Raw genomic sequence first — 10,322 nt, 5'->3', positions numbered from 1 at the left:
ACTGTGTTAAGTTTTCCTTACTAAGCACCTGAGGAAAGCTTCTAGACACTGAGCTCTCAGAACACAGCTGCTGTTGGTGTTGTTGCTTTTTCCCCCATAACCCTGATCGACAGCTCCACCTCCCATCAGGTTTCACACCTCTCACCTGCTCTGATTCTTCATCGCTGATGTTAGTCCTGCCCAGCATGGTAGCTTTAACTGTGGAAAGAATTTTGAGTTGCGTACTGATGGTTGGGATTCGCTCACAGACCTGAAGAATGGAGATAAGAAAAACATTCCACACTGTAAACTCAACCAACGCACTTTTCCTTCCCTTTAGATCAATTCTTTAGTTTTCCTATACTATTCCATAAAGAAAAATATAGAGGGGACCCTGTAATTTTCAAGTCTCCCAGACAAATACCGGTAAGATAACTGAACATCTTATTTTGGTTGCTCTGAAAATTTTTCTGGAGAACTGCAGTATCCCTTCCTCTAGATATTCCTCAGGTGTTTTAGCCAGACCTGGGAATGGAAGGATGTTTACCTGTCTGTCAGAGAGAGTGAGAAAAGCAATGCTGTGTTACACTGCTGCTGTTCCTTGGCACCATAGGAATGAGTAGATGAAATACAAAGCAATGCAGAACTGGGAGCGAGCAGCACTCGTAGCACAGTATTTCTCAAAGCCTCTCAGGCATCTTTTGCTCATCTGTAAACCCACTGTGACTTTACAGAATAGGCACTGCCGTGGCATCTAAAAGCACGCCTGCAACTTGACAGAACTCCAGAAGCCAAGTGAAGACACTTGCCTCACTGCAACACCTCTGCTCACAGACGGGAAGAGAAGAACCAAGTAACTTAAGGCGTGCACAAGTTAACTCGTTACCTGTAAGAGGTTTGTTCTAATGCGTTTATCAGTGCATTGCTTGGCCACCTCCTTGGCCAGCCGAGTGACTTCATCCGACGCCTTCGCAATATCTTTTGCGCACTGAATGAGGGCACGCTTGTTCCCGCTGCCTCCTCGCACCAGGCGCGACATCTCCGCCATGAGCAGCGCCATTCGCTTCGCAGCAGCGATGATGTCGTTACCCTGAAGAGAACAGCACCAGTGAGTGTTTGTGGCAGAAAGGCAGCGTCCCAGAAGTCACACCTGAGCAGCCTACGTTCTGGGAGCAACCCTTTCAGGAAGGCAAGGACGGAAGAACCATTGTGAACACAGAAGAGGTTTCTTCGAGGAACAGGGAAGGTCTGCTCTGATTATCTACTTATGGAGTACTTTGCTTCCTATGACTCGGGGGGAAAAAGTTTGCTTCAAAACTGGAAAAAAAATGAAGTGATCAAAGTGTTAGTTTGTCCATGGAATAAGAGTTTCTGCTCTGCTGGTTATATTTTAAGATAAAGCATGTTATGAGCATTTGAAATTCCAGATCTCTCAGTAAGGGGAGCGAGGGAGCTACTTTCTAAGCGTGCTAAGTACCTTGTTAAAACAAATAGCACTCATTTGGTTACACAGTTGAGCATCAAGTTTTCAGTGGCGTCTGAAATTGAAGTTGTTAAAGTATATCTGTGCTGCTACCTTGCTACGTCGCTGACAAGTGGAACACAATCTGTAACAAAGGTTTGTCACAGTATGGGAATGAGATGCAATATTATCACTGGGTTTTTCCAAGTTATTCCTTGACAAGTTACTGCCTTTTTTATTAATTCTCTCCCTTTAAAATAAAGCTTCTAGGAGAGAAAAACTTGTACTTTAAAAGATAACCTGTATTATCATTAAATTCAGACTTGCGTTAACTACATCAAAAAAAGTCATAAAAATATTTCTAATACTTGCAAAGTGGGAATTAAATGACAAAAAAACCACCAAAAACATCTCATACACTGTTCCAGAGAGAAACCTAGAGCAAGGAAAAAGCAGTCCAGACTTGTTAGATTGTTAATAGTCTGTTAGTACATTTAGATTCACCTTCATGAGAAGTCGTTAGGCAAACGTGAAATAGTGAAATACTGAGTGCCATGATGCATTCCTACTGTGTGGATGAAATATTAGCACGGTGATTTTAAGTATTAGCACACACATCCCTCAGTGCAATTCCACAACGAATGACCAATGAAGACTAGAGCAAGAAGTACACAGTGAGAACCCAACTGTTTTCTCTGTCCTTTGCACATACTCCCATGACTCACTACTCGTCAGGTCAAGAAGATGTCTGAAACACGTCATTAAGCGTGGCACAGATATGGTGACACAAAAAGCTGAACTATCCATTACCGTGACCTAACTAAACTGTTTTCTAGTATAACCAGTTAGGATGCAAGTGACATAACACAAAGCTTTTCCATGTTTTCACGCAGGAGGATCAAGAAATTAGGACCAGTGTCATTTACGAATTCCTCTAACAAGTTATCCAAGCATCAGAATCTGAAAAGGACAAGAACATTTTAAAGCCCCTTTTATTAAAAATAGTTTTGTATATCTACACAGACATATTTACACACGCATCCCTGACCTTTGTTACTGAACACCAACCTTTCTTTTTGTGGCATGCTATAAAAGTGGCAAGCCTTGCAAACACCTGTGCTCAGACAGAAGAAACAGGCCACTTGTGAACGCCTGAGCCCCGTGTTAACGTCCATTGGTTTCATACGAACAATCTCAATTCAGCAGATAACAGCATTCAGTGCAGCTTCTTCATAAGAGAATTCTCTCAAAAGCAGCATTTGCAGTACAGCCAAGTGCAAGCCAGCAGACAGTCAGTCCTCTTCAGTAAACACTGCCATACAAAGCCATTCCTTGTTCGAAGGTATTTTAATTGACGGCACCAATGGAGGCCAAGCACAACAACAGACACGTTCAATGACTTCTTGAGCACTGTATACACTGCTGGATTCGGAAGTCATTAGGAAACCAGGAAGGATGGCTTCCTAGATAGCCCAAATTAATGTAAAAAGAAAAGGGGGAAGGAAAGATAAGCCCTGTTTACAATTTGAGAACTGCTGTAACAAAGAAAGACAGGCAGATGCAAAGAGAGAGGAAGCCTTTTAATATTAATAAGTGACCCAAATCAAGCTTCAGTCTGGCACTGACAGACAGATCTAGCAAACTTGTGAAGCCACTCTCAGTCCTTAAGATGAAGTGCAGGCAAACGTTTTCATTCAGAATGACGGGACCCAGCAGGGATCAAGAGTGATGCAAATGTGTCAGCGTTCCAAATGGCTGGATGCACACAGATCAGTCCCCAGGGGAGACTCAGGAGTACCTTACTAGACCACTTGGTTGCTTCCCGATGCAGAGACTGAGCAGCAGCCAGAATGGGCTGGTTAACAGGCTGATTGGTTGGCATTAACAGCAGCTCAGGCTCGTAATCATCTTCAATGTCAGAGGGGAGACTGAATTCAACATCTGCATCATCCTCCTCATCTATATCTACACCAGCCTCAGCCGCTTCGTTAATCACAGTCACAGGCTTTGCAGGTGGCAGCAAGGGTGGAGAAACAGGGGACAGTTAGTACGAGAAGCAGAATTTGGTAGAAGAGCATGAACTGAGCTGTTTTAGTGACCAAAACATCCTCTTGGTCTCTCCATATCTGATAGGACAGCTCCAGGATCAGGTCAGAGGAAGGAGGGGAAGGAATACAAGATTAGCAGAAGGAAACAAACATTTCACCTGTGTATCAAAGTTACAAAGAAAATTAAGCAACAATTCAGAGATGCAGCAACATTTTTCAACTCAGCATACAGCTTCTACACACAGAGGCTGATTTTCAAAACAACATTTTTCTGGCAAGACAATGGTGAAATGAATGGATTTTTTGTTTTAATGAAAGCCATTTCACTGGCTAGAAGCAGGCACAGCAGCTGATGACTGCGGCATTTGTGTAGACAGAAAGCACGTATGAAAGCTCTTTCACATGGATGTGGTAAGGCAACAGCAGGACCACAGAAAAACCACTGACACTGTGTGGCTACCAAGAAAAGAAAGGAAGTGAAGTACCACAGATAACATGAAAATTAACAAAATCAGGTTATGAAAAGAAGAGATGCTGAATGTTATGAATGACATTAACACAACAGTTCTTAAAGAGACTGAAACAGTAAATTAAGAGGATTATGAAGCATATGATACTGTTTTGCCACAATATGTTGTATCCATTACCTTTTAAAATAAAGATGTTCTAAGCAAATATATTCCATTAAAAGTAGATCACAAAGATGAGGTAACAGGAGCGTAACAGTACAGGCATTTATAATATAGCAGCATTTCAATAAAAAAAGATATTCTAACATTTACTGTGTTATACAAAACAAACAACCCTTCCCAAAGCCTATATATTTGCAATTGAGTTTTGCTTGAGGTCTAATTGTTTATCCAGAGACGTCTACACCAGCAGAAACATGCTAAAGTTTTGGTAGGAATAAGTTTTAACGTCTGTATATTGCCAAATTGACTCAACTTGGAAGACTTAGATTTAAGTATCAAACCAGTGAAAAGCTTCCCAGTATCCCTTATTTTTAAGGTAGTTTTGACACAGGAGCCTAACTAAACAAGATCTTCATTCTCTCATTTAATCAAAAGCAGCAGAAAGGCAATGATATCTAAAGCAATAGATGATGATTAGTTTGTGCTCTATGAGAGATGGAGTACACAGCAGCCTGTAATTCCCCCTGTGAAAAGGAGCTTTTGAGAAGTGAAGACGAAATGAACCGCACATCTTACAGGAACGAAGAGTGCTAGCAGTTGCTATTGAAGATTACCTACTTGTCCTCCATAAGCCTGAAGCATCAGTGAGCTCACATAAAGCAGAAGGCAGCTGACAGTCTTCTGCTATTTAGCATGAGACAAAACACTGTGTTTCTGTCTTCCCAAGAAGAATCTATATTCCTTAGCAGCAGGGTCCATCAATCCCTCTTCTACCCAAGAAGAAAGCAGCCTAAACTATAAATATGTTCTTAAAATTGCAACCTCTGGCCCCTCATAACTACTTGTGAAAATATTTAAGAAGTTGGACTGCATGTGCCAACTTGTTATTGACAAATAGTGTCAATAGGAGTGTGTCTCTACCACCTTCCCCAAAGCAGCCAAATAACTTTAAGTGTTCCTTTTAACAATAAGGACATAGGGTATTAGAAGGACAAACGTTAGGCTACCTTACTGGTAGCAGCAACAAAAAGTTTCATAATACAAAGGCACTAAGCTCAGAGCTCTTCCACAATCAACAAGCTTTTCAGTCTGCTGCCTTGTTTTTAATATTTATATATTTTAATAGATGCACTATTTAATTTCTGCATCCTGTAGCATGTATATACATGCAGTTTAGCATATAACAAGTGCTGGGTTTTTTTTATGCTTTTTTTTTAACCTTACTATATATATTATTATGTTACCCACTTGGGTATTGTAACTTCAGAACACTTAGAAAGCCATAATTATATTCAGACTCATATCTACCTTCTGAGACCACCAGTATGTTACGGTCTAACCTCTTAATAATGTAAAAATGTGGTATAGCCATTAGTACATAGTACAGGCAAAGTAAAAGCATTTAATTTTAAAGAAAAAGCTCAAACAATTCCATGGGATTTCTACTCTACCTACATTTTCAGAACATTATGTTCTATATGCACATTCAGTTTGATGCTGATTCCATAGAAATCAAGGATTACTTTCCCATTCACCATGCAGATGGGTGGAAGAAAGAATTAGAGGTCTTAAAAGCAAAATTTTGACCATAAAGTTATGTCTGCAGAAAGCTGCTAGAGGAAAAATACAGCTTGCATTTATAGGAATGATAAAGAGACTTTAGACTGCTTTGTCATGGCTCTTAAAAGTTAAGAACATTAAGGATTTTGGCCTTGACGGTGCATGTGATTAAAAAAAGAGGCAACCAAGCTGTCTATATACAGCCCCTTTTCTGATCTAAAGTGCACCAGATTCATTGTACAGTAACTTGCAGCTGGTAACAAACCATCTCACGATTTCTGTAGCTGGTGGCTGCAGAACTCACACAGATTTCCTGAAGGTAGCTAAAGCAATCAGCTTGTTAACCTAGGAAGGCACAAACACCATTGACTGTCTAGCAATAGCAGCACTAAGGATCACCAGCAGCTTAACATTTACGTTCAGAGGTATGATAATAAGCACTCTATCATCCTGTGACTCACAAGTATTAGGTCTGTTGCACCTAGTTCACTCTGAATATGTGAGGGTTTCCAATTCCTTCTCCTGCTGCCATGACTATTTGGTCTATTAAGACTATACCCTATGTTGAGGCAGTTGACATTGGACCAAACTAACAAACTGATCCAAAAGAAATATTTTTTGCACAGGATACACATGTAAATTTCTTACCTTGCTAGACCATTTCCGAGCCTCATCATGTAACTGCCTAGCAGCCATCATCATGGGCTGATTAATTGCTTCTCCTGCTTTCTGCTCTGGGAACTCCTCATCCTTTTCTTCAGGGGGTGGTGGTCTGGGTGGGGGAACCTCACCTTCTGGAAGCGGTGGTTTTGGAGGAGCAAGCTCATCAGTCAGCTATGGAAGGTAGAAACATTGTTCAGTGCAATGAAAGAGTGCAAAGATTAAGCACTGGATGAGGTCAAGGCAACACAAGATGGCATAAGCTCAAACTTCTTTCCAGTTGTTCAAGTGCTCTCTGTCTAAGAAAACACCATGTTCTACTATCTCTTTCAAACTTCAGATTAGTTGGGTTTTTAGACTTTTGGCTACACATGTGGCTGTCCAGTTGATGTGTTTTATTTCTAAGAAATAAAAATCTCCTCAAGAAACATCATCATGCAGTCCACACTTCATCAGTGACAACGGAGTACTGCAGATTTTGTGGCACTTACATGAAGCTGCTCAAGGTCAGGAGGAGGAGGAGGAAAATCTGGTTCCTGAGGCTGGAAGGCTTCTCTGACTTTGGCCACAGCTCCCAGAATCCTGTATCCAGAATCTAAGAAACTCTTCTGCAAACCTAAATAAAAATCCCATTCCCAGATTAACATCACTCTGTAGTATTAAGAGCTGCAACACTAGCCAAAAAACATTTCTATAAGGTACATCTAAGAAATTAACAGTTTTTAAACTACTAAGATGTCTATGCTTGATTTTTCATGTTTGTAATATCAGTATCATATTTATAAAATACATAAAATGAAGCTTTGGCTGATTAACAGTAGCTATCAATAGCCAAAGTAATTCCCCTATCAACTTTATTATGTAATATTTTCCTTATATGTACTGATTCAAGTACATGTATACTGATAACAGTGAGATGTACTTGTTTCTGACAAGGATCATGAAATCATGTAATCAGCTAGAACACTGAATCCTGAATCCTTCCCCCTTGAATATGGCAGAGGTCTTTGATTGCATTTAGAAAGAGCAGGATCCAGCAGTTAATGGTGTAATGCTGATCTCACCAGTCTGGAATTTAAGCATACAGAACTTCCATAATAGGAGATACACAGCTGTACAAGACAAAACAAGCACTACTACACATCATTCACCAGTAAAAAAAATACATCTGAAATGAGCTGACTGAATCCTTACCAGGATCAGAGATATTTCCTGCCACAGCTTTAGCATCCATTACCATTGGTGATATAGTTTTGCTTAGCTCATCAGAAGCTGCTTTAACAGCCTCCCGGAATTTAGGGTCTTCTGAGTTTTCTACTTCCCGTTTTGCCACGAGGAGGATGCGGTTTGCTCGCCTGGCGATGCTAGTGGCTCCAGCTACCAGCATCTGAGGTTGCATATTGGCCATTGCAACTTTACATTTATCAAGATCTTTCTTGATAGCCTCTTCTGATGCATCCAACAGAGACTTGGTATCGATGGCTTCATCCACTAGCCCTACAACATTAGTTAACATTAATATTCCAATTTCAAATCTGGAAAGAAATATTTGGCATTCCTGACACTGCTTACAACCAGAAAAGTAACCATTTCCAAAATGAGGGGTGGGGAAGAACAGAAGAGGCCATGAAAAAAATCTGATCAAACATGTAGCTGCAGTTGCACTTCTAATTATACGATACCTCTAGCACTGTAACTGTAGTCAGGCTTGCTCCCACTAATGACACCCTAAACTCCTGCTCATCTATCACAGAATGTTGCTTTGATGGACTGACTTCCATAGTATACACAGTAGCATTACCTTGCTTCTAAACCTCTTCTCATATATTCAACAATTTTGTACTTCTGTTCACACAAAAGGAAAGATTTACCTGGTGCTTTAACTTGAGGGTGAGACATAATGATAAAGCAGTAAGATTTTAAACTTCCAGAATTACAGATGACAAGGAGACAGCATACAGGACCAAGTATTTTGTTAATAAAAATGCAATGCAAGGATCTACATTTCAGGACTGAAACCTGCCTCAGAAAGAAGCAGGAGACTAAGAGCTTTCCTTTATTAACTCCTTTCATCAAGATACAATAACTTTGAACATGCTTTCCTCCCCTGCCCCTCAATCATCTGTCCTCAGCCAGCATACCAAGATCATGCAGTAAGAAAATCCTCAGTTTGCTATGGCAATCTGTTGCTGCTAGAAGCACAGAAGGTAACCTGTTTTTCCTAGCAAAGATCTTAAGCCCAACTTGACTCACCCCACTTTTCAAAATCAACATCTATGAAGCAAGCTATTTATACTGTAAGCACGTTCCACATTCACATTTCTGGAGTCAGAGAGCCCACTTCTCAATGCATTATTTTTTTTCACTGATTATTTCCATGCATGTCTTCAACAGAAAGGATGAAAAACCATACCAGGTAGGTAAGTACAAGTCATCTTTAACAAGAAAGCCTACTTTTACCTGTCATCTTTTCCACATTATCAATCCATTGGTTTTTCATTGTCTCAAAGTGCTCATAAGCAGCTTGATTTCCAGGATTTCTTAGGAGGATTCGAGCAGCTGATACTACCTGCCAATAGAATGCATTCTTAATTACAAAATATCACTATTGAAAAGACATCATACATCCCTGAAAATGCTTCTGTTTTAGTACTGAAGGAATAGCTCACTTGTAACTCCAGTTATCAATCTGCTTAAAGATTTACAGTGCTTCTGAAATTTGATACAAATACTACTTCTCCCAATTACTTGCTTATACACCAAAAAGGTTATATCATTTACAAATGGTTCTTGACAACACTGAATACACTTAAGACAGACTCACTAATACACAAGACCTAAAAGTTTAACTCAAAGTGAAGTTATTTAAGAAGCACTTCTACTTCTTTTATTAAGCCTCACAGTAACTGTCTCAAGTTACTAACATCTCTGCCCAGAGATGGAAGACTAAGACATAGCACGTAATCACCTTGTCCTACCTGGTAGGATATGCACAAGTATTTGCCACTTCCCTTTTCCAACATCAGCACTATGTTCCCTGCTGACATTAAGACCTTACTCTGATAGTAGAAGCATATGGAATGTCCCACACAAGTCCTTTCCAACCTTTATACCAGAATTTTAAGAGTAAGAAAGCAAACCTGCGGGGTAAGCTCCCTTGCTGATTTCACTGTTGCCTGAATGCCTTCCACTGTAGTTTTATTAGCAGTCCCAACTGCAGCTGCTTTTTCTGCTGTTGCACCCAGTCTAGCAGCATGGTTTTCAAAATTTGCTGCTCTTTCTTCAAACACCTGGTTGTCAGAAAAGAAATGTGTTACAGACGACTTACTTCAGAATATTTCTGAAGTCTCAAATACAAGACCTTCAAACTTGACACAAGTCCCAACAGGATGCAACAGGACATAACACAAAGGGTTTGAAACTTCCTTTCATCCTCACATTAGTGAACTTCTTTCTTGACAAACTCACTTGGTCCCCGTAGGCTACTATCATATTTTATAGCATAGGTTCTATTTCAAAGCTAATTCCAGACTTTTGCTTTAACAACCACTGAGCTGAAGCCATTTTAGCTTACAGAGTCTAATCTGTAAATAACAGAGTTTGAAAAAATACGGGTTCTTGCTCTAAAAATTGAGGCTTCACAATGCTAGAAACATCCCCTTTTCAAAGGCTTCTAGTTATTCAAGAACACAAACTATCCTGCTGTAAATTTAAGTTCCTGAAGGCATTGGGATCATTTTATCATGTTTAAACAAACTAACCAAACAGAGTTGGCAAGCATAAAGCTCTAGATACTTCACATGCAGTCAGCAGCCTTGAACTACAAGACTATGTACGTTGATCAATACTGTCATAAATTAGGACTTCTAATCAGCTTATCTAATGTAGAGATGCACAATCCAGGAACTGCTGTCAGTAATTCTGGTGAACAAATATTTAGCATGCTCAAAGTAACATAGTATGAACATCAGAGGGAGTGTT

General features: G+C 40.0%; 1 protein-coding gene across 3 annotated transcripts in view; it reads right to left on the bottom strand.

The window, feature by feature from the left end:
• The window catches only part of VCL (vinculin), a 54,374-nt gene that overhangs the window by 2,971 nt on the left and 41,081 nt on the right, over positions 1–10,322 (bottom strand). Inside the window, exons 14-21 of one of the 3 annotated variants that reach the window (XM_065746497.1) lie at positions 9,482–9,631; positions 8,802–8,910; positions 7,536–7,838; positions 6,833–6,957; positions 6,330–6,515; positions 3,240–3,446; positions 866–1,069; positions 146–250 (exon numbers count right to left, since the gene is read on the bottom strand). In XM_065746497.1, coding sequence (XP_065602569.1) covers positions 146–250; positions 866–1,069; positions 3,240–3,446; positions 6,330–6,515; positions 6,833–6,957; positions 7,536–7,838; positions 8,802–8,910; positions 9,482–9,631 — 1,389 coding nt within the window. Of the gene's footprint in view, positions 1–145; positions 251–865; positions 1,070–2,249; positions 2,402–3,239; positions 3,447–6,329; positions 6,516–6,832; positions 6,958–7,535; positions 7,839–8,801; positions 8,911–9,481; positions 9,632–10,322 lie in introns of those variants that run through there. The other 2 variants (XM_065746499.1, XM_065746500.1) reach the window with 2 other exon arrangements.

Source organism: Cyrtonyx montezumae, unplaced genomic scaffold (assembly GCF_038088225.1).
Source record: "Cyrtonyx montezumae isolate F1298 unplaced genomic scaffold, pur_monq_1.0 scaffold_4, whole genome shotgun sequence".
Classification (NCBI taxonomy): domain Eukaryota; kingdom Metazoa; phylum Chordata; class Aves; order Galliformes; family Odontophoridae; genus Cyrtonyx; species Cyrtonyx montezumae.
The sequence above is the reverse complement of the archived record's forward strand: the minus strand, read 5'-3'. Positions and strand labels throughout refer to the sequence as shown.